Here is a 23,424-nt window from a genome sequence, read left to right on the forward strand (position 1 = left end):
GTTGTCAGTGTGATGGTGATTTTCCGCTGTGATGAAATATCATTGTCATAACATGGGCTTTCCTCCAATCAGCCCTTCATGCACTCCTGTGAATCCAAGGAGAACTATCTGGAGACAATACCTTGAAATAAGCATTTATTATTTTTGCTCAGGTTAAATGTTATGTTAGAGGGAGGGCACGAGTTTATGTGCTCTTTCTACCAGGGCACCATTGAGAGTCCTGTGTGGTATGGAGGCTGCACTGACTCCTGCCCTAAGAGGTGATTTTATATATTAAAATGTATTTTCTACAGCATTTAATTTGTATCTTTAAATACGTATCTTTGGAGAAAGAGAAACCACTTTTCAATTGTTCTGTATGTCTTAGATAAACAGACAATAAAAATCATTGCATCTTTACAAGTTTATATCTAAGTGAAAAGTCAGGATAGAATGTACACAATTATTTGTATTGTGTGAACTTTTAATTTCTTCCACCAGTGTGTTTTATGTCACATGCACTGTATGCTCCAAGAACCAACACATGGCTTGATAACATGGTAAACCTTTATTTATGGGTCCCACCATTTAGCGAGACCACACAAAGAAAATCGCAATGCCAATAAATACAAAAAACAAACGCATAGACAAAACTCAAGATACAAAAACCGTTAACTTAAAAAATAAAATTCTAAAGGGAATGGATCTGAACTGCATTATGGTCAATGCAAGGGGGAATAAAGTGAGGCTGGAGGGGGAATTACAGGCTCATTTACAACATTAACCTCTGAACCGGATAGAGCACTACTTCTGGATAAGCAGGTGGTAGAAACGGTCTTAGTCCACCTCCTCCATCCTGGAGGTGTCGTCATCGTCCCCTTCCAGAGGGGGCATGTCCTCAGTGGGAGCAGAGGTCTGGACTTCATCTGGTGTCAGATCATCTTCATCAATACCTATAAGAAGAAAAAGAATGAGAGTGTATTGAGTCAGTGAAGCCATGTATTAATTTGTTATAAACTATAATTAGTGATGGTAATTTCCAATTGCATAGCAAAAAAACAAAAAAAAACATTCATATATACTCACCAAGACCCAGCTTGATCATTCTGTAGATGCGGTTTGAGTGGGTCTGAGGGTCATCCAGAGTAAATCCTGAGGAGAGCAGTGCAGTCTCAAACAGCAGGATGACCAGGTCCTTCACAGATTTGTCGTTCTTGTCAGCCTCTGCCTTCTGCCTCAGGGTCTCCACAATGGGATGGTCTGGGTTGATCTCAAGGTGCTTCTTCGCGGCCATGTAGCCCATGGTGGAGTTATCTCTGAGGGCCTGGGCCTTCATGATCCTCTCCATGTTTGCTGTCCAGCCGTAGGTGCTGGTGACGATGCAGCAGGGGGAGGAGACCAGGCGGTTGGAGACTGTGACCTGGCACACATAAATGAATTCAGTTATGTTCTGCATCAATGGAATTATGCACAATAGGAAGATGTACAACATATCTCGGGATGTTTTAATGCCATTTATTCATTCATCTGCTCACCTTCTCCACCTTCTTCTCCAAGATGTCCTTCATGATCTTGCACAGGTTCTCAAACTGAGCCTTCTTCTCCTCCTGCTTCTTCTTCTCGTCCTCGTCCTCAGGCAGCTCCAGGCCTTCCTTGGTGACTGAAACCAGGTTCTTGCCCTCAAACTCCTTCAGCTGCTGGACACAGTACTCATCGATGGGCTCGATCATGTAAATGACCTCCAGGCCGGCTTTGCGAAGGCGCTCCACAAATGCAGAGTTAGCGACCTGGTCTTTGGTCTCACCTGAAAAACAGATATGGAAATGTTCCAAGACATTAAAGGGGACATATTATGGAAATATCACTTTTTGAAGGCTCTTTTTTTTTCAACAATCTTTTTATTGAGAACAAAGTACAGAAAGACAGTTGTACAAAAAGATAATACTTTTTGATTTTTCACCGAACAACCCCCCCCCTACATCCAGTACATCCCAATCTGAGGAAATAAAATAAGCATATAAATAAATAAAAGTTATGATATTGTAAAGTAAAGATATCATTCAACAGGTATGGATAATTAGGTAAAGAGAATAAGAAAGAGAAAGTGGAGGTGGCTAATTTGAAAGTAAAGCTTGAGGATAATTTTTGAAGGCTCTTTAACATATATTTGGGTGTTTGTTTTGCCTTCCGGCCCCCAAAATGAAATCTGTAATTTTCAGGCTCCCTATGTTGAAATCCATGTGGTTTTACAAGCTGTTCCCTTGGTTGTCTTCCAATGATGTAGCTAGTTACATTATTGGAATTTGCATAACCCCACCCGTACCTGGTACCAGTAGAAGGGGCGGGGCAAGCAGTGGTTCATTTGTATTTAAAGGAACAGGCACTGAAACCAGTCGTTCTGAACAGGGCTGTTTAGAGAGGATGAAAAGAGCTGTGATGTTTGATGCTTGGGGTATTTTGACCAAAGCATGTCACAGACATGTCTTTAAGACACCTGGGAACTATTTTAATTTGTGGAAAAGGGGCAGAATGTGTCTCCTTTAATGTAACATTACAGACACTCATTTATTTTAAAATCCTAAAAACTGTACATTTTTATAAATGAAGAGCTTCCTTACCTGTAATGTAGTAGATGTGTTTCTGGCTGTCCTTCATACGTGTGACATAGTCCTTCAGGGAAACCATCTCGTCTCCAGAAGCTGAGGTGTAGTAGCGCAGCAGCTCAGACAGCCTCTTCCTGTTCTGAGAATCCTCATGGATACCAAGCTAAACAAAGGAAACATCCAATCCACATTTAATTCTGTGTTTGATGGGTTAGAATAAGTGAAAACACTATTATTAATCTTATTAGGTCCAACCGTTGACAGCCAGAGTGCCTCCATTTAAACAGGAGATGGCTGTGAAAGGCTCTATACAAGGCTTAATTAAGCAGCTTTTCATTGAGACAATATGGCCAAAGGATCTAACAGATGGCTAGTGACCAGGAGGTCAGAGCAACCACAAATCACCCAACCAAACCAAGCAAACAAGGCTTTAACACAAGGTGGCTGCCAAAAGAACGTGTGGCTTCTGTAGAGCAAGGAGAGGACACTGACCTTGATGTTCTTGGAGAACTGCTCGTAGTATTTCTTGTAGTTGTCCTTGTCCTCAGAAAGTTCAGTGAAAAGCTCCAGGCACTTCTTAACCAGGTTCTTGCGGATGACCTTCAGGATCTTGCTCTGCTGCAGCATCTCTCTGGAGATGTTGAGTGGCAGATCCTCAGAGTCCACCACACCCTTGATGAAATCTGGCAGAGTGGATAAAGACAACTTTTTTAAACATATTTTTCTTTGACTCTAGTATTGACTGATTATAATGATTTATGAACAATCTTCACAAGCCAGTAATTCCACACTTACTGAGGTACTCTGGGATCAGCTCATCACAGTTGTCCATGATGAAGACTCTGCGCACATACAGCTTGATGTTGTTCTTCTTCTTCTTGTTCTCAAAGAGGTCAAATGGAGCACGGCGTGGCACGAAGAGCAGGGCACGGAACTCCAGCTGACCTTCTACTGAAAAGTGCTGTTGGAGAAAATGATTTGTTATTACATTATTTATTAAAATAACTGCTTTCCAAGTTAAAAAATAATAAATATATATAATATATTTAGACAACAACCTTTACAGCCAAGTGGTCCTCCCAGTCATTGGTAAGACTCTTGTAAAACTCGCCATACTCCTCATTAGTGATGTCGTCTGGGTTACGGGTCCACAGAGGTTTGGTCTTGTTCAGCTCCTCCTGATCAATGTACTTCTCCTTGATCTTCTTCTTCTTCTTCTTTTTGTCTGAACAGTGGTCGTGGTCATGGTCGTGGTCATGGTCGTGGTCGTGCTCTTCATCTGACCCAACATCCTCAATTTCAGGCTTATCCTCGTCCTTCTCCTCATCGTCATCCTTGTCTTTCTCCTTCTCCTCCTCCGCCTCGTCGTCGCTCACCTCCTTGTCACGCTCTTTCTCCACCTGCAGGAAAAAAAGAAAAGAAAAAAACTCAACAGTCACTGGCTGCAACTAAACATTATATTTCCGGTTATATATCTGGTTGGCGTCTCATATTTTAATAAGGGATATGCCCTAATTAAAATAAAGGCTTTTTAAAGAAATTTAAAGTCAGAGTGCCTGAAGTAAGCTTTTTTGCTTTTGCTCTTTCCACTTTGGACTTTTCAACTTCATGAGCACCTGAACAAACTGTCTGGAGTCTACCCCTCACCTGTGAGCACTCTGTAACTTTTTTCTTTGTTTGTCGGGACATTATATTGCTGATGGGATAATAAAAACCATTCATGTATTTTTCAACAATAACTACTGTGACTTATTTTAAAAGTCTGAGCAATTTGAACCCCTTGTCAATGAGTACTTACAAAGAGTGTGATGGGATAGCCAATAAACTGCGAGTGCTTCTTCACGATCTCTTTGACTCTTTTCTCCTCCAGGTATTCTGCCTGGTCTTCCTTCAGGTGCAGGATCACCCTGGTGCCACGGCCTATTGGCTCAGCTGCACAGAGAAAATAAAAGGTCAGTGCACGGTACACATAACCTTGGCACATTCTGCTCTTCCTAGATTGTAACTGAATAGTTGAATAACCACAAAACAAACTCACAGGTGTCCACTTTAACGGTGAAAGATCCACCAGCAGACGACTCCCAGGCGTACTGCTCGTCATCGTTGTGCTTGGTGATGACCGTCACCTTCTCTGCCACCAGGTAGGCAGAGTAGAAACCCACACCGAACTGACCGATCATAGAGATGTCAGCTCCGGCCTGCAGAGCCTCCATGAAAGCCTTGGTGCCAGATTTGGCGATTGTGCCCAAATTATTGATTAGATCAGCCTTGGTCATGCCGATGCCTGTGTCAATCAGGGTCACGGTGCGTTCCTCTTTGTTTGGAATGATTTCAATTTTGAGGTCCTTGCCAGTGTCAAGCTTAGTGGGGTCTGTGAGACTTTCATAGCGGATTTTGTCCAGGGCCTGGAATTAAAAAAAACAAACAAAAACGAAACAAAAAAACAGTTTTATCTTAGATTTTAAATTATTCAGTTTCTCACATTTAATTTGCATTGTATCAAATACAATATAATACATCCTATAAGACAAGCTCAATAAATTGGTTTGACAAAACCTGAGATTAAACTGGCAGCTTTGGACTAATACCATGGTAAACTTACATCTGAGGAGTTGGAGATAAGCTCCCTAAGGAAGATCTCTTTGTTGGAATAGAAGGTGTTGATGATCAAGGACATCAGCTGAGCAATCTCAGCCTGGAATGCAAAGGTCTCAGCCTCCTCCTCCATCGGCTGGTCATGTGGTTCCGGCATCTAAGCAGAGGGGACGAATGCATATCTGTTTTAAACATAAATATAATGCAGGACAACAAATGCATACACAATAAATGGTATTTCCTTTTATCTAGCAGCAAGTCTATCTTCAGTAGGCTATTACACACGCGTGTGCAATTATTTGATTAGAGTTGTTATAATTCTGTATGCTCTAATAATACTATATACCTGATAGATATTTCTATGTTATTTCTCAAGTGGAAGAGCAGGTTGACCACTGATCCCCTCAATCCGAGAGTCCAGACTTGCACCAGGAAAGGTATCCAACATAAAAACCTATGTACAATCAACTATGCAGATGGTGATCTGCTCTGACGAGCACAGCTGAAAGACTGCAACAGCTCTGTTTGTTCCTGTCTCATTTTTTTTTTTTTTTTTTACAGTTTACAAGATTTCTTACAGGCCTATGTGTATGCTGGTGTTCAGTGTCTGCTGTCCCACCTACAACAAAGTCCACCAATCATCCTCAGGTAATGTGCAAGCCGTAAGAGTTAGAATTTATAATAGCATACAATGCATTGAACACGACTATAACTGCCGTACAGTTTGATCAATTCCACTGGCACAATGTCAGCATCTAGTGCATGGCTCTGGTGTGACAAAATGTGTATCTGCTGATGCAGTAATTATCCTTCAACAGGGAAACTTGTTAGGAATATTTTTACTTCCTATAGAAATACCTGTGGTTGCAGTAAGGTTTGCTTTAGTAATTATAGGTAATGCGTGGCCTTGTATCGCCAGTGCAGGCAGGTGGTGTGACAGACTGTCCAGCTTGGCTCAATGCTCCACCTCTCTATAATCCATCTTTGACGAAAGGGACTAAATCCACCTGCTTCTGCCTTTAAGCAAGTTACATAATTATTTTATTTTCTTGACAGCAGGCAAAGAGATTAAAATGGTTTACAGACAGTGTGCAAAGTGGTAGGATATTCAAGAGATTTCCTAAAAATGTAGTTTGACAGAGTTAATATAACTGTTTTATATCAGAGACCACAGTGATGAATGAATGTAGGACTTCAGCTCACAAACTTACATAAGTCATGACAGCTGTGTTTTCATGCTCCTACTGCTATTGACAGTATTGTGCATAGGTTAATCAAAGGGGCGCACGTGGTTAGAATTGCATCCATGATGATTAACATCAGAGAGAATCACGCCACCTATCGGTTTCCCAGGCGAAATGCAAGTTTCTAGAAGGTACCAAGAGGCGCACTGAGCTCTCTAGCAGTTTCCATAGGGATCGAGCGCTCCTCCTCCAAACCATCTGAGGGGGGGAACTGTGAATATCAGTCCTGTACTCGCACTGACTGCAAAGTGTAATCTGGAGCAAGCTGTCTCTGCTCTGTTAATATTATGTAGCCTACATTTATTGAATCGAGCATCATTATTCGTGTCTGACAAGTTGACCACGAACGCACCATGTGGTCAGTGTAGCGGAAGGTTATGTGTGCAGGATGGTTGCCAAGGCAATTCTTGGAAAAGTTTGTTGAAATGTGCAAATAACGACGCTCTGCAGGAGAAAAGCTCCTCTCCCACACTCTGTAATAAACCTCTACAAGGGAATGCAAAGTAAACACGACAGGCCCACTGTTATCGTATTGCCGTAATCTGATAATTACACGATGTACATTCAGATTCAGTAAGACTTGATGCTGTCCTAACTAAGCAGCTCATCACCGGTCGCACCCAGGCATGTCCACATACTTTATCATCACTGACATCCCATAAAAACGCCGAGAAAGAAGAGAATATGAATGTCAAAGTAAATAAATGATAGCCTATTACATTTCAGCTGTTGGCATCTTTGTTATTATGACGCCGTTGTGACAGTAAATTATCTCTACATTAAATGCATTTAGCCTACCTTGGTCCTCCGTGTACGGAAACTTCGTAGAGAAGCGCGTGGAGGTCGTTCCTTAATCGCAGACGACCGGCTGTGAGGTTTCTGTCGGAGAGGAGACGGCGCTGAGCTGCTTTAGTAGCTCCACTCTGCGAGCGTTCGAGAAATCCTGACCTGAGCCTCCAGAACCATCTGGAATCCTCCTCGCGACAGCTCAGTGGGGGCCGCTGACTGGCCCGGCGAGCTGCCAATCTCACGCTTCTCCGTCCGCTATTGGCTGAAGGAGGCGGAATTAAAAGTAGGGAGGCTGAGCCGGGTGATAAGATCCACTGTGTGTGTGTCCAGTGAAAATTCCAGAACATTGGGTGAAACAGGATGAGCTGATTGATTAAAAGTTTGTTTGGACTTGTTTCAGGCACCCCTGTTGTGAAAATCCCCCTTTCAACTATTATTCATATTTTGAAACTGAACAAAGTGTTGAAATTCAGCATGCAGTAGACTCAGAGACATCACACATCTTATTTGTGAATACATTTTATTACAAATTTGAATGTATTTCATAAAAAATGAAGTAGCTACAAAAAGAGACATAGTAAGTCAAATTCCCATTGACCATATATTACTCTTAATGATTGTCAGTAGTTTCATAACCAGCTGATATAATGTAGACTAAACCACATTGTGGCCAGCATCAATTCCATCAATTAACTTGTACTGACCAGTTAATACTGCTTAAGAAATGAAAGGTGTGTTATAATGAAATTTGAAGAAGCGACATATCTTACAAAAATAAAAATTAAGAAAGCATGAAAGAGTCGACCAAGTACTTTAGTCAACTTCCTCCATTCTTGATGTGTCATCATCCCCTTCCAAGACTGGCATGTCTTCATCAGCAGGCTGAATGAGGTCTTCAACTGCGGAATCATCATCATCAATGCCTGTAGATGAGAGAGTATTAATTAGCAACCAAAGGTAATAAGCAGATAGCCTACATTCCTGTCCTGTCAGTAGTCAGGGAAAAAAAAAACTTACCAAGACCCAGCTTGATCATTCTGTAGATGCGGTTTGAGTGGGTCTGAGGGTCATCCAGAGTAAATCCTGAGGAGAGCAGTGCAGTCTCAAACAGCAGGATGACCAGGTCCTTCACAGCTTTATCGTTCTTGTCAGCCTCTGCCTTCTGCCTCAGGGTCTCCACAATGGGATGGTCAGGGTTGATCTCAAGGTGCTTCTTGGCTGTCATGTAGCCCATGGTGGAGTTATCTCTGAGGGCCTGAGACTTCATGATCCTCTCCATGTTTGCCGTCCAGCCGTAGGTGCTGGTGACGATGCAGCAGGGGGAGGAGACCAGGCGGTTGGAGACTGTGACCTGTGGATGAGAACAAGAATTAATACAGTCACATTATCACCATAATGTTATAGCATATTATGAATGGAATGCTAAAATAGATGATGACATTGTTTCTATTACCTTCTCAATCTTCTTGTCGAGGATATCCTTCATGATCTTGCAAAGGTTCTCAAACTTATTTTTGAGCTCCTCCTGCTTCTTCTTGTCGTCATCGTCCTCAGGCAGCTCCAGGCCTTCCTTGGTGACTGAAACCAGGTTCTTGCCATCGTACTCCTTCAGCTGCTGGACACAGTACTCATCGATGGGCTCAATCATGTAAATGACCTCCAGGCCGGCTTTGCGAAGGCGCTCCACAAAGGCAGAGTTAGCGACCTGGTCTTTGGTCTCACCTGTGAAAAGGTCATTTAAATTTAGTACATTAAAGTAACATATGTTAATTACTATATGATATGTGCAAGAACCTTTCCGCAAAATAAGAAAAAAAGGATGAAAATCTAACCTGTGATGTAGTAGATGTGTTTCTGGTTGTCCTTCATGCGAGACACATATTCCTTCAGGGAAACCATCTCGTCTCCAGAGGCCGAGGTGTAGTAGCGCAGCAGATCAGACAACTTCTTCCTGTTCTGAGAATCCTCATGGATGCCAAGCTAAAACACAAAATACTGTGTTACTAATGTGAAAAATAAACCTAATTAAGACATTCAACTGTTTCATTCGAAGGGCTAATGTATCCAGGTGGATCAAACTACCTTGATGTTCTTGGAGAACTGCTCGTAGCATTTCTTGTAGTTGTCCTTGTCCTCAGAGAGTTCAGTGAAAAGCTCCAGGCACTTCTTAACCAGGTTCTTGCGGATGACCTTCAGGATCTTGCTCTGCTGCAGCATCTCTCTGGAGATGTTGAGTGGCAGATCCTCAGAGTCCACCACACCCTTGATGAAATCTGGCAGAGTGGATAAAGACAACCTGGTCAGCATCTAGATTACTGTTTTAACAGATGTATTTTTCTTTAACTATTATTGACTGATTATATGATTTATGAACAATCTTCACAAGCCAGTAATTCCACACTTACTGAGGTACTCTGGGATCAGCTCATCACAGTTGTCCATGATGAAGACTCTGCGCACATAAAGCTTAATGTTGTTCTTCTTCTTCTTGTTCTCAAAGAGGTCGAATGCAGCTCTTCTGGGCACAAAGAGCAAGGCACGGAACTCCAGCTGACCCTCCACTGAGAAGTGCTGCCAAGACGAGATATAGGTGTTAATTTATGAGCGCAAAAATATGATATTGTCCATAAAACTTTTGTGTCTGCTTATTGAATTGTCATCCGTCAATTTAGGTTACCTTAACAGCCAGGTGGTCCTCCCAGTCGTTGGTCAGACTCTTGTAGAATTCTCCATACTCTTCATTGGTGATGTCGTCTGGGTTACGGGTCCAGATGGGCTTGGTCTTGTTAAGCTCCTGAGCATCAATGTACTTTTCCTTGACCTTCTTCTTCCTCTTGTTCTGGCCATCCTTGCTGTCCTCATCCTCATCAGAGCCAACATCCTCAATCTTTGGTTTGTCCTTGTCCTCAGCAGCATCTTTCTCAGCCTCCTCCTCCTTTTCTCCCTCCTCAAGGTCCACCTCCTTCTCCCTTGTCTTCTCCACCTTGAATGAATGCAAAAAGAACGGTGGTTTAGGATTGTTTTGTGTTCAACATTGTCACTGACATTGTCTTATTAGGTCTGTGATTCTAATTGTTAGTAGGCCTTCATAAGAACTTACATAAAGTGTAATAGGGTAGCCAATAAACTGTGAGTGCTTCTTCACAACTTCTTTGATGCGCTTCTCCTCACAGTATTCTGTCTGATCGTCCTTGAGGTGAAGGATCACTTTTGTGCCTCTGCCAATAGGCTCTCCTAAAAGGAACAATAAAATCAATGATGAGAACAGTGCCAGGTAATGAGTCAAATTACATTCATCTTGCAAAGTGTTAAACAGAGTAATATATCATTGAGGGAAATGACATTTACCAGGATCAGTCTTGACTGTGAATGAGCCTCCAGCAGACGACTCCCAAATATACTGCTCGTCATCGTTGTGCTTGGTGATGACCGTCACCTTCTCTGCCACCAGGTAGGCGGAGTAGAAACCCACACCGAACTGACCGATCATAGAGATGTCAGCTCCAGCCTGCAGAGCCTCCATGAAAGCCTTGGTGCCAGATTTGGCGATTGTGCCCAGGTTGTTGATCAGGTCGGCCTTGGTCATGCCGATACCGGTGTCCATCAGGGTCAGGGTGCGAGCGTGCAGGTCGGGCCTGACTTCAATCTTCAGCTCCTTGCAGGACTCAAGCCTGGTGGGGTCTGTCAAGCTTTCATATCTGATTTTGTCCAAAGCCTGCCCAGAGGGAATAGGACAGTTGAAATAGTGGTGTTTGATCAAATCTTTGGGCTGCTATTATACTCAAGTGAATGGAAAAAACAGTCTCAGACTTTTGGATCCCACTGTATGGAGCAAAATGGTGAAGTTCTGATACTTACATCTGAGGAGTTGGAGATGAGCTCTCTGAGGAAGATCTCTTTGTTTGAGTAGAAGGTATTGATGATAAGAGACATAAGCTGAGCAATCTCAGCCTGGAAGGCAAAGGTCTCCACTTCCTCCTCCATAACGTGTCCGGCGTTCTCAGGCATCTAAAGGAATGCAAACAGTATATTATGTTTCCTAAAATCTGATTCTGGGTTCATTATTAACGTTCCTTAAGTTTAACATATCCATTCTCTTCAATAAACTTGTTATTTATGTGCTATACATCTTGGAAGCCCCCCCTCTCTCCTTGCTACAGTCAGCCTCATGGTTTGGGGGGTGGGGGGTGGGGGGTAGGGGGGAGCAATTGCTGATGCTAGATGACCACATGTTCCATCTGTCAACCAAAGACGTGGTAGAAATGGGTGGAGCTCTGATGCTTTTCCCAACCCCCATCAGCCTCAACATGTGTCATTTAACACCTTTATCTTCAAGGAAGGAGTGCTGGCCTCCACTTCAAAGATAGAGAAACAAAATTCTCTTTTGGTCTCTAACTATAGACCAGCAAGAGTCTTGCATCTATTTTCATGACTGAGGTATATCAGTAGAATTCTGCATAAGCAGCTCTGCCCTGTCGTAACATTTATTTAAATCCAAAGTTACATAAATTCATTTAGTTAAATGTTGTATAAATGCTCCATTTGATAGTTTGTGTCTTTTCCTTAATAACTGCACTAAGATGCAAATGTGCTGCATCTGCTCTTTGTGCCAGCTGGTTTTCCTGCCCATGCGCCATTGCTCTCATACTCAGGGTCACCCTGCTTGCCATGTGCTCCTTGCATGCTCCGATCTTAAAAGAGACTTCTGGTAAAGCATCACCTTTTTTTTTTTCACCCTAAAACTAATACCAAACTGTCGGCTACTTGACTTTATGTTTCTTCGCATCTGTTCCTGCCATTTAAGCACCTAATGAACTATTCCATTTCCATTCATTATTTTTGCAATTTTCATTTGGAATGACCACAGCTCTATTTGGTTTTAAAGAGTCCAGTCTTACCTTGAGATTTGTCGTCAGTCACTTCTTGTAGATAGAAATCAGATATACCACTGAACTTCTCTTCTTGAAGAGATCCAAATGTGTCTTGCCACTCCTAGGGGCAGTAAGTCTCCTTTGGTGTGTTCAAGTGAGTACCTTTTGACTCTATGCAGACCCCGTGACATGCCGGTGTCTTTTTATACTAAAGGGGTGGTTTCTCGAAGCTCCCATTCAGAAGCTTCTAGAAGATACGTTCACAGCAGTAAGGGGGGGTGTTGGGGGGTGGTTAGTGAGACACCAGAGCCCTAAAGTTGATGTGCCCTTATAGGGCTGCAGAGTCACAAGGAGTGCCTGTCACTCACAACAAGAGCTTTCCTGATAGCTTGTCTGGGTGGTAAGCTCCGTACCCCCCCTGAAAGCGTCACAGCTGTGCATTGCCTTTGCTATCAGCTGTTGTCGTGTAGCCGCACTGGACACACACCACAGCTCCTATGGACAGCAGGCTCATGTCTTTTTTAGGCATGCAAGATTGGGCTGAAACACAAAAGGTTTTCATCTAAGCAGCACAGGCCGCTCGTGTGCTGCATTTGTCAAGGAAGTTGAGATGCAGATGAAGATGCTGCTCAGATTATCCGTGTCTGCTTGGATTGATGTCACACTTTTAAATACAATTAAAATTAGAATAAACTTGATCATGATAAAACAAAGAATTCTTTGCATGATGCCAGTGTCCAAGGAATTGTCCGTAGCTTTTAGTCGTATCTCCTAGCTTTCATCTTTGGATGGAGTTTACAAATCAGCCATCTAATGATGTTCAAAAAGTTTGAGGACCACAGTTGCAAAAGCATGTCATGTCATCGCTATAAATTGAAGGTTATTTGGTGTAATATTGAGCTGGCCTTATAGTCATATGACCACATACAAAAATAATATTGAAATAAAAGTTAAGGCCCTATAGTCTGGGGACATGGGACTTATGAATTTTAAATTGATTTTAAGATGTACTGACTGACAGTTATAATGAAGCTAACACTGGATCATGCTTGAAGCCATTTCTTGAAAGCGGAAATGGACTGTTCACTCTTTATATGGCTTGCAGTACAACTGTGAAGACATAAGGGCATCTCAATATCAGTCTGAACTAAATGTAACTGTGACTGTGAGTTTTGTGTTTTTTACTGCCATAATAAGTCAAAAGAGAATCCTAACACATCCTCTGACATGTTAATAGGGGTCCCAAGGGATTCTAATATAGAGGGAATATAACATATTATATTCTATAATTATATTCATACAGGAAATAATAATTACATATTATTGGATTTTTAAAAATTTGGAAAACTGTTGATGAAAACTATGAATCATGTGAGAGAGAGGAAGAGACAAAGGAGAGATGCGCACACTATCTTATGCCAGATTTACCTACTGAAAAGTAAATTCACTTTCATTCGCCCTCCATTAAACTAAGAATATATCAAAGAGAACCTACAAAATATTTTTTTCAATTTGGGACAACACTGTGAACACAGCATTGTATAAGTTAAAAACACTAGAATCCTCTGGACCAGTCTGCATGCCAGTGTCTTCAGTTAGCCAGAGGATGGCAGTGTATTACACTTGCTGTTACGTAATCCAAATGTTTCCAGCTGATAGCAGACACTACTAGAGGCTGCTGTCTATGTTGAGAAACATGGAGAACTGTCGCAATCACTGTAAGATGATATTTTCTAACAGAATGCCAGATACCTCATATTTCAAAGAGTGTGCCAGATTAAGATGCTGTGTCCATGTTTATGTGTTCTGAGCAGGATTCGGAGATGGCTAAATTGAAAAGTCCATGGTGTATATGCTCTGATGGGTCTTACTTTGAGTAATTTAATTACATCAAAGTCCAGTGGGTTCTGTCTACTAGAGCTGTATCTTGTATCACTGTAGTAGTTTCATTCAACTAGCCTATAGTCTATTAAGAGGACTAATGGTTCTCTGTGCTGTCACTTCAGTTTTATTTCTTATCATAAATAAAAATAGATTTCTATACCCAGTGTTGCTTTGCTCCTGAATACGGGCCTAGTGGCAACTTTTTGTTTGCATTTTCTATACATCTGGAATTGTATGTGGCACTTCAACTAGGCCTTTATCAATATTTGTTTATTTTATGTTAGGCTATATACTTTTTTCTTAATAAGGACCTGCGTTAAATAAGTGCATTTTGTCTGTAAGGTAAATTGAGTGTATATAATTACCGTATATTAGGTGTGGTTGATCGTGATTGAACAGTTCCAACGTTTTGTTATTCTAATTTTGCCTCACATGACTTTATATTCCTATGTACGCATGGCTGCCGGACTTCAACGGTCGGACGCATGCGCTGTCCGTAACATCCGGGAATCGGACAAGGATGAACGCCAATTTCCAAGATGGCGGCGGAGGGAGGAGGGAAGGAGATGAACGAAATTAAAACTCAATTCACCACACGAGAAGGCGTCTACAAACTCCTCACTCACTCCGAATACAGCCGCCCGAACAGGGTGCCTTTCAACTCGCAGGGCTCCAATCCCGTCAAGGTCTCCTTCGTCAATGTAAACGACCAGTCCGGCAACGGCGACAGGATCTGTTTCAATGTGGGCCGGGAACTGTACTTTTATATCTACAAAGGCGTGAGAAAGGTAAACAATATCGACCGGAGCGACGGAGCCCGCGCTGCCCGGGAGTAGCACTCTGCTCCGGCGTCTCGAAACGTGTCGCACCGTGACTGTCAACTCTCTGGGCTTCTGTCATTGAAGTGCGCAGGTTGTCAAGACAAGGCCATGTAGCAGACCTAGCTAAGTTAAGAGCTAATTAGCATCCCCGGCTAACATCGCCACAGTTGTTGTTTTTGTCTGTATGGGTCGTGTGCGATTCAGAGGCGTCCGGTTTTTTGAGTTCTCGGTCTGTGACAAGCCGTGACATGGGATTTTTTCCAGTGCGGTGGGTAGCGTGTGAAAAGGCTTGTCGTGTCACGTCTCAGGATGCGTTTGTTTATCCCCGGTCTTTACATGGTAAAACCTCTAGGCTATACCAGTGACAAGTTGTCAACAGTGATCACCACTAGCAGTGTCAACTGTAGTGCTCCAGTTACAAAAGTGTTCACAATGTAGTGCTGCTGTTGTGGGAGCGGGGTGTGTTTGCTGTTTGTGATGTAATTATGTGTATATACGGTACTCTAGTGTCAGGGTTTGGATGTGATGCAATGTGATCCACTGTGTGGTTTGTACACAGTGGTGATGTCATTGCAGCATAGCCACGTTAGGTCTTGTTTAGCAGGCTTAGTGAGAGTGGCGGTGCTGATCATGAATGTGATGATGTGTGTATGAAGTCTGAAGTGGAGGGGCGAGACTGCTGTTCTTTGAGATACAACCCTACAGAGCAGGAGGGATCATAGGATTAGAAGCTGTGGTTTTACATGTGTCTTTCTGTCCACCTTCAATCAAAACCACCAGTATTTTAAAGAAAATGTTCATATACCCCTATTTAAAGAAAAGAAAAATACTAGACATAAGGAAACACCTGCTTTAACAATCATATTAGGTATTGTTATGAACTTTATACAAGTTTGTCTATATTGTTAGCGTTAGGGTAATGAGATTTAATTGTGATTTTATAGGCAACAGGATTAGAGTATGGTGCATGTGTCCTGGCAGCTGTTATCAATTCCGACATGCACGCACACACACACACACACTACTAGACACATTAAAATAAGCAGTAGTTTAGGATTCAGTTTGTTGCAATGCTTAAACACTTCAACATGTGGAAGAGGGCTAATTTGACAATGTGACTTTTTAATTATTCAATATTGTCATTTTCACATAACAACATGCAAATAGACAATCTGGCCTCATCCTTTTCTTATTGCTTATATTATCCTCTTCAGGATCTGGGCTGAACTGAAGTCACCACAGCACCTGTTGCCCACTGAATCACTTATTCTTGAGCAATTTTACCTTAAATAGTAGTCCAAGCAGAAAGGCTTTATTTTGAGGTATTGTGTGGAGTTCAGCAAATCAGTCGTATAACATGTTGGCATATAATATGTAAGTGTGAACCACAGCCCGGTATAAACAGGAGCAAAGTAAATTCCAGTTGCATTTTGATCATGCTCTGACCAGCCATCCAGTGGATTAGGAAAAAAACTTGCGTGTCAACCTCTGACCAAGGGGTTAAACAGCCAGTGTTGCAATTAAAAGAAAACCGGTTTTACCTGAACTGCCCCTGACTGGAATTTCCAAAAACTATGTGCACATCTCAACAGGAAGTGCTAAGGCAGTGCTGAACTGACCAGCCAGTTAAATGACTAATTGGGAAGGACTGCAAGTGCAAGTATATTTTTTTAGACATTACTGTTCAACTTCTTACCTCAGCGTCTGATATTAGAAAAGTATTTCCGCCTCCCAGATGACCTACAGAATATAAACAGTTGTACAAAGAGCCAGTAGTGAGGAGGACGCAGCTTGTTTAATTACTCAGATTTAATTACTGCTGTGTGGATTTTCAATGTGCAGTTCTCTGGCATCATGCCATTTACTTCTAACTTGAGTCAACAGAGAAAACCAAGGAATGCCTTTTAATTAGTGCAGTGAGCCCAGTCCCAGCACCCACAGCACACTGACAGGCACACCGAGGGCCGGTAAAGAAACGTATGAGGAGGACAGCAGTGTTTCTCCTAGTGCAGTCTGACTATGACAGATGTATCTGTTGTCTGTGTTTGAGAGAGAGAGAGAAAAGGGAGAAAAGCAAGGAACGGCTGAGTGAATTGATGCGCTGCTCACAGCTCTACAATGAAATAATTGAGATAGGTTAAAATAGAAAATCAATACGTGGCGGTCAGTGTTGATATTGTGGTGGACAACCACAAATAAATCAGTGTGTGGGAAGCTCTTATTAAATTTGCAGGCTTTGTGTTCTTAAGTATAAATGGATGGAGTGCATGTCAGGCTTTGGTTATTAAGTTTTAGAGGTCACCTTGGAGCAAGTAAGATTTTTCCATGGCTGTTGCTATAAATAAAATGAAATAAAATGCATCCATGTTTCAAAATGCACTAATCTGTGTGTGTGTGTGTGTGTGTGTGTGTGTGTGTGTGTGTGTGTGTGTGTGTGTGTGTGTTTTTGGCATGGTTCTAGGCTGCTGATCTTAGTAAGCCCATAGACAAGAGGATATACAAAGGAACGCAGCCCACATGTCATGATTTCAACCCACTCACAGCGACGGCAGAGAGCGTCTCCCTGCTGGTGGGCTTCTCGGCGGGCCAGGTGCAGCTCATAGACCCCATAAAGAAGGAAACCAGCAAACTCTTCAATGAAGAGGTGGGTTCAAGTTTGGAGATATTCTACTGGAGAAAACTGTTGGATTGTATTTGTGTCATTACATCAAAAATCACTTATTAGCAGCAGGGGTGCACATAAGTTACCATACTTACATGAGTACCAGCAGATAGTGTTTGGTACTCAAGCCATATGGATCGTGCTGATGACAGGTACTGTGACCACATCACGCCGTAGAGACGCTGCCTTTCACTGGTTACCTGTGAGTTTTAGAAGTGATTTAAAGATCTTACTGCTCATTTTTAAAGCCTCAGCGGTCAGGCTCCTGCCTATACATATGAGCCTGACGGTGACCGCAGCCTGAGATCTTCCAGCAGGGCCCTGGAGGTACCTGATCTCAGGCTGCAGTATTTTACTTGTTCAAACTCACTTTTACTTTTTACTTTTACTGATTCTGTTTACTAATTGTTGTGACTCTTTTAGCTTTTTATTCTATATTACTGCATTATAATGTTATTATAATTATATTTATTGATAAGCACCTTGTAACTTTTTGAAAGGTGCTCTATAAATAAAATTATTATTATTAGGCTATTATTATGTCTGGGACTAGGCTTGTGCCAATCGGCAACCTGATCCTCGACTGTCAAATGAGACGATTGAAGGTGGGTTTTTTTGTGTTATAAAACACACACACACTGCTACAGCTGTACAGCGCCGCATCCACTGTTCTCTTGATCAGCTGATCAGCGCTCAGATGAAGTTAGATCTTCACATCTTCAACTCTTCTTTATATAAAGTGCAGCCAAACACCAGGCTAATGAGAGAGGAACAGCAGAGCTCTCCTCTGACGATGGGAGACACACACCGGTATCGGTACCAACATGTTTTTCGATACTTTCGGTACTTTTCCAAATAAAAAGAGAACACAAAAAATGTCATTATTGACTTTATTTAATAGAAAATCTTAGAACTATAACATATGCATCAGTAATCAGTAAATCGGTAAACAATCACTGCTGCAGGATTAAAATAGAAATTTCCATCAAGATTCATCTGAACTCTTCCTAAATTAAAACATTAGTAGTCTGTTTAAAAATGAATATCAACTTGTTTTCTTTGCATTATTTGAGGTCTGAGAACACTGCTTTTTTTTTTGTTATTTTGACCAGTTGTCATTTTTGGGAGAGATTGTTATCAGTAGTTTATAGAATGAAACAAAAACATTCATTTCACTCAAACATACACCTAATGTTTCCCATACATAAACCAATGTGTGGTGCAGCGCCACAGAATCAAGACCAAGCCACAAACTGATTCTGCTTTTTTTTTTTTTTCATCAACGCAATATCGTTCTGTTAATTCATCTCCGCATAGCGCTCTTTTGCTGTGTTCACTCACTCACTCGCCTCGGCTCAAATTACAATGCGGCGACGTCACCGCTGCCGGCGGCGCAAAATGCAAGTACCGGTCTCATCAAAGTGTAGTATAGTACCTTTTTAAATGCCTCAGTACCCAGTACCAATTTAGTACCGGTATACCGAACAACTCTATCAGGTACACAAAAGTGCCTGTTGACACACGTGACGTTGCACACTAATTTTTGTTGCTCATGCGTACCTGCATACCAGTTACGTGCACCCCTGGTTATTAAGGCAGTGGAGTTTTCGGCTGACCAATCTCTCTTCTCCCTCTGGTGTCTCTGTCTGTCCATCTCCCCCCAGAGACTTATAGACAAGTCAAGAGTGACGTGTGTGCGATGGGTTCCTGGTTCAGAGAGCCTGTTCCTGGTGGCTCACTCCAGCGGCAGCATGTACCTGTACAACGTGGAGAACACCTGCGGCACCACGGCGCCTCACTACCAGCTGCTCAAACAGGGTGAAAACTACGCCGTGCACACGTGCAAGAGCAAGTCGGCCCGCAACCCGCTGCTACGCTGGACGGTGGGCGAAGGCTCGCTCAACGAGTTCGCCTTCTCCCCCGACGGCAAGTTCCTGGCGTGCGCCAGCCAGGACGGCTTCCTGCGGGTGTTCGGCTTCGACGCGGCGGAGCTGCACGGTACGATGAAGAGTTACTTCGGCGGCCTGCTGTGCCTGTGCTGGAGCCCCGACGGACGCTACATCGTGGCGGGAGGGGAGGACGACCTGGTGACGGTGTGGTCGTTCTCGGACTGCAAGGTGATCGCGCGCGGCCACGGCCACAAGTCGTGGGTGAGCGTGGTGGCGTTCGACCACTGCACCACCAGCGTGGAGGACGGCGACCCGCCCGCCGAGTTCAGCGGCAGCGACGAGGACTTCCACGAGCAGATTCACTTCGGCGCCGGCCGGGACAGAGCCAACAGCGCCCACTCCCGCCTGTCCAAGAGAAACTCCACGGACAGTAGACCCGTTAGCGTGACCTACAGATTCGGCTCGGTGGGCCAGGACACCCAGCTGTGTCTGTGGGACCTCACGGAGGACATTCTCTTCCCCCACCTCCCGTTGTCGCGCACTAGGACTCACACTAATGTTATGAGCGCCACGAGCCCTCCAGCCACTGGACAAACTACTACTACTACTGTATCCACCACCACCACCACTACGACTCCCAGCGGCACCAACGGTAAAGACAATGTGAGCAACAGCAGCTCCGGCGGCAACACGGCCAACTCCCTCCCCGGCACCCTGCCTCGGTCCAACAGCTTGCCACACTCCTCCAACCCAGCGGGGGGCGGCGGCGGTGGTGGCGGTGGTGGCGGTGGCGGCGGTGGTGGCGGCGGCAGCACCCCCAACAGCCACACGGGCAACAACAACAGCGGCAGCGGCGGCGGCAGCAACAGCAACAGCGGCCCCGCCAAGGGCAACAGCATCATCGACAGCGCCTTCATCGCCACCGGGGTCAGCAAGTTCGCGACGCTGTCGTTGCACGACTCGCGCAAGGAGCGCCACGAGAAGGACCACAAACGGAACCACAGCATGGGCCACATCAGCAGCAAGAGCAGCGACAAGCTCAACCAGCTCAGCTCGGCGCGGACGGCCAAGGCCGACGCCGCCAAGACGCTGGGCACGGCGCTGTGCCCGCGCATGGACGAGGTGCCGCTGCTGGAGCCGCTGGTGTGCAAGAAGATCGCTCACGAGAGACTGACTGTGTTAATCTTCCTTGAGGACTGTCTGGTAACAGCCTGTCAGGAGGGTTTCGTTTGCACATGGGCTAGGCCCGGGAAAGTGGTGAGTGACAGGCCTTTCGAGGATACTGTCATGTGACGCCTCTTCACTTACACTACGTCTAGCCACAGCTGCATTCAGAGGCTGTTAAAGCTGCCGCGTGCAGGCCCAGAGCTTTTCTTTTGGTTATTTCCATTCCAGATTTTACACTACAAACCCTCAGCATTCACACCAGTCACAGTACGAGCAGATCTCACTCGGACAGTAAACCTCATGGCCTCACTATTCTGCTTCTTTTATAGCATTCACGTTAACACTTGTTTTTTTTTTTTATCAATGTGTGTTATCTGTCTCTCCACAGGGATTGCTATCATCTCAAAACAACCCAGCCAACTCCCCCAGTGGAACAGTAGTATAGCCCCAGTGCTGGCGCTGCTAATGACAGCTCCATGCAACAGAGACGGGGATGACCAAGGCCAAGGCCCTGCAGCGCTTCTTCACACACTGTCACACACCACACGACCTCCAGTGTCACCTTCATTCTCATCACTACAGCCACCCAGAACGCTCTCTTTTTTGTGTTAACCGCTCATGCTTAGATAAGCGACGTTGGCCAAGCCAGGGTTTAGAAACTTGACCCCCTTTTGTGTGGAGGGGGCGAATAAAAGAAAAAAGAAAAAAAGGGTGCTACTGGAAAGGAAGAGGGCAAGCTTTAAATCATCCAGGAGGTTTACGGGAAGGGTTGACTGACTCACTATTACATCCCTGGTCATATCAAGTCACGTCTAGTCTGAAAATGACAAAACTGTTGTACCCGATCCTTTGTGCCTGTAGTTCTTCAAAGACTAGACACGGTGTAAGCATTGTGGTAACGCCTCAACCTGACCTTCTGTGTGGGTTTAATTCGGTCACACTCTCTGCATTTTGTTTCATCTAATATATTCACAAAGAAAGGGAATAAAATGAGGGATTGTTTTAGAGCAGCAGCATATCCCCCCAATGCCAAGTCTTTGATTTTCTTTTTCGTTCTTTTTTAACCTCCTGGGCGATCCCTCGTGCAGCCACATTCCTTAAACACCTGCTCAAGAGAGACTGAAGCTTTTTACTTACTTTACAAATTATGTCAATCAGAGTTATCACACTTTAAAGTGAATTTTGCACAGATTTCCTTTCATTCTTGTTTTTCACATTTCTTTTTCTTTTTTTTTTAACGTGACGGTGGAACACAAGCGAAATATTTTGAAGACAGCTTTGGAAGCACTTGGGGAAATGGCGTGTTATTGCCTACTGTCTCAACGCTGGACGCTGCAATCATAGTTTTTTATATGGAAAAAAAATTGTTTGCACTTAATAGTTTGTTAGAGGAGAATGGCTTTACATTTTTGGAGTGTGTAAGGACACCTTGATAAGGTTGGAATATAAATAGAATTAAAAAACCTTTGTATCTATTGAACATTTATTTTAATATTGTTTCAGATTAAACAGGCTCTGTATTATATGTAAATATTGTACTTCAATGATTTATGGGTGAAATGATCATTACATTAGTTGAAAGATCCTCATTTCGGAAAATAGTGATATTTCTAATACAGAAAATCTATACCTAATATTAAAATGAATCTTGAATATGCAGGTGAAAATGTTTTCTTTTCTGTTGTACATAAAGAGAATTCAGGTGTATTTTTTATTAATGAAACGTTTGGTATAGGAGATCTATGAAATCCTCTTATCTAACAGGTAGTGCTGAATGCTAAGCTAGCCTGTCGCTGCAGATTCCTTTTACAACATAGGCAGGTAGGCGCAGACGCAGCGGTCTAATTCAGCCATCTCTCCGAGCTCAGGTAAACCACAGGAAGACTAACGCTGGCATAGCCCCCCAAAACCCCCCCTCCCTCCCCTCCCCTTCCTCCTCGCCCGTTAGCACTAGTCCCATCCATCAACATGCGTGTGAATTCACTTTAACTAACAAATAAGACTGACGACTTATGTTCCGCAGACAGGGCTGAAATCTGTGACTCCTGTTATTGTGAGTAATAATCACTGAACTGATGCTGAACTTGTGAACAAACTTTTGACACTGTGTTCAATACCATCTGGCTAATGTCAGAACTTGATGGTGGTGTGCGTGCTTGAGGTGCGGGTGTTTTTTCCAAGCGCCCACAAAAGGAAAGAGTGAGGATTTTAACAGTGGGAGCCTTTTTCCTCCATGTGACGCCTATTAAAACAGCTTTGACAGACTTCATGCTCCATTTGTGTGGATTCTTTTAGTGTCTTTTCAGCGCGCACCACATGATGCCACATGTGCATGTGAGGACACGAAATTGTTGCTGTGCCACTGTGTAATTACACTCCTATCACTCCACTGGCAATCACACAGTAGGTTGGTACTTCCATTAACTTTTAGCACAAATGTTGGTATCAAAACACTTAACCTGTGATTTGATCCATGAGGATGTGGGAAGGCTGCACATAAAACATGACTGATCCAAATTCATTACATCACTGCGTTGCCAGCTCACGCTTAAACACATTCAAATTGTGGGCATGGAAACCAAGCACACTGCATACTGTCATCTATTATATGCATGACAATGGGCCTCTGCAGACAGGTAAAAACACAAATTTGCAAAACAAAAACATTGAATGCTTTTTGCATCTCATGTGAGCATAAGCTTTTTATATGTGACTTTTAGTTGTTGTCTTTCTTGTCATTTTCCATCCTTCTCCCTTTTTTTTTGTTGTTTTCCGTCATCGTATCCACAGGTGCAGCCTAATTCTCAGGTGGTGTTGTTGTTGCTGGGGAAACCGGGGCTGGGGCTCCAGTATAGTTCGCATAGGATATACATTATGCATCCTGTTGACTTGGGAGTGCACACAAGGGAGTGAACATGGA

General features: G+C 43.4%; 3 protein-coding genes across 3 annotated transcripts; 1 reads left to right on the plus strand and 2 right to left on the minus strand.

Annotated features, from left to right (window-relative positions):
* Positions 1–528: 528 nt before the first annotated feature.
* Positions 529–7,365, minus strand: LOC146962051 (heat shock protein HSP 90-alpha-like). The gene is made up of 11 exons (XM_085771018.1): positions 7,220–7,365; positions 5,185–5,334; positions 4,621–4,987; positions 4,381–4,514; positions 3,641–3,982; positions 3,378–3,543; positions 3,075–3,265; positions 2,598–2,745; positions 1,515–1,783; positions 1,066–1,399; positions 529–932 (listed from the first exon to the last, which is right to left on the minus strand). The coding sequence occupies exons 2-11, from the start codon at positions 5,332–5,334 to the stop codon at positions 817–819; spliced, it is 2,217 nt and encodes a 738-aa protein (XP_085627144.1). The 5' UTR covers positions 7,220–7,365; the 3' UTR covers positions 529–816.
* Positions 7,366–7,713: 348 nt separating this feature from the next.
* hsp90aa1.1 (heat shock protein 90, alpha (cytosolic), class A member 1, tandem duplicate 1) lies at positions 7,714–12,256 on the minus strand. The gene is made up of 11 exons (XM_085771019.1): positions 12,109–12,256; positions 11,069–11,218; positions 10,559–10,925; positions 10,311–10,444; positions 9,888–10,193; positions 9,616–9,781; positions 9,293–9,483; positions 9,043–9,190; positions 8,664–8,932; positions 8,228–8,561; positions 7,714–8,133 (listed from the first exon to the last, which is right to left on the minus strand). Exons 2-11 carry the CDS (start codon positions 11,216–11,218, stop codon positions 8,024–8,026), a joined length of 2,175 nt encoding a protein of 724 aa, XP_085627145.1. The 5' UTR covers positions 12,109–12,256; the 3' UTR covers positions 7,714–8,023.
* Positions 12,257–14,477: 2,221 nt separating this feature from the next.
* Positions 14,478–22,769, plus strand: wdr20b (WD repeat domain 20b). The gene is made up of 4 exons (XM_085771369.1): positions 14,478–14,753; positions 17,248–17,430; positions 19,113–20,594; positions 20,893–22,769. The coding sequence occupies exons 1-4, from the start codon at positions 14,505–14,507 to the stop codon at positions 20,947–20,949; spliced, it is 1,971 nt and encodes a 656-aa protein (XP_085627495.1). The 5' UTR covers positions 14,478–14,504; the 3' UTR covers positions 20,950–22,769.
* The last annotated feature ends 655 nt before the right edge of the window (positions 22,770–23,424 follow it).

This window comes from Trachurus japonicus, chromosome 24 (assembly GCF_045865225.1).
Source record: "Trachurus japonicus isolate A0001 chromosome 24, Traja_1.0".
NCBI classification, from domain to species: domain Eukaryota; kingdom Metazoa; phylum Chordata; class Actinopteri; order Carangiformes; family Carangidae; genus Trachurus; species Trachurus japonicus.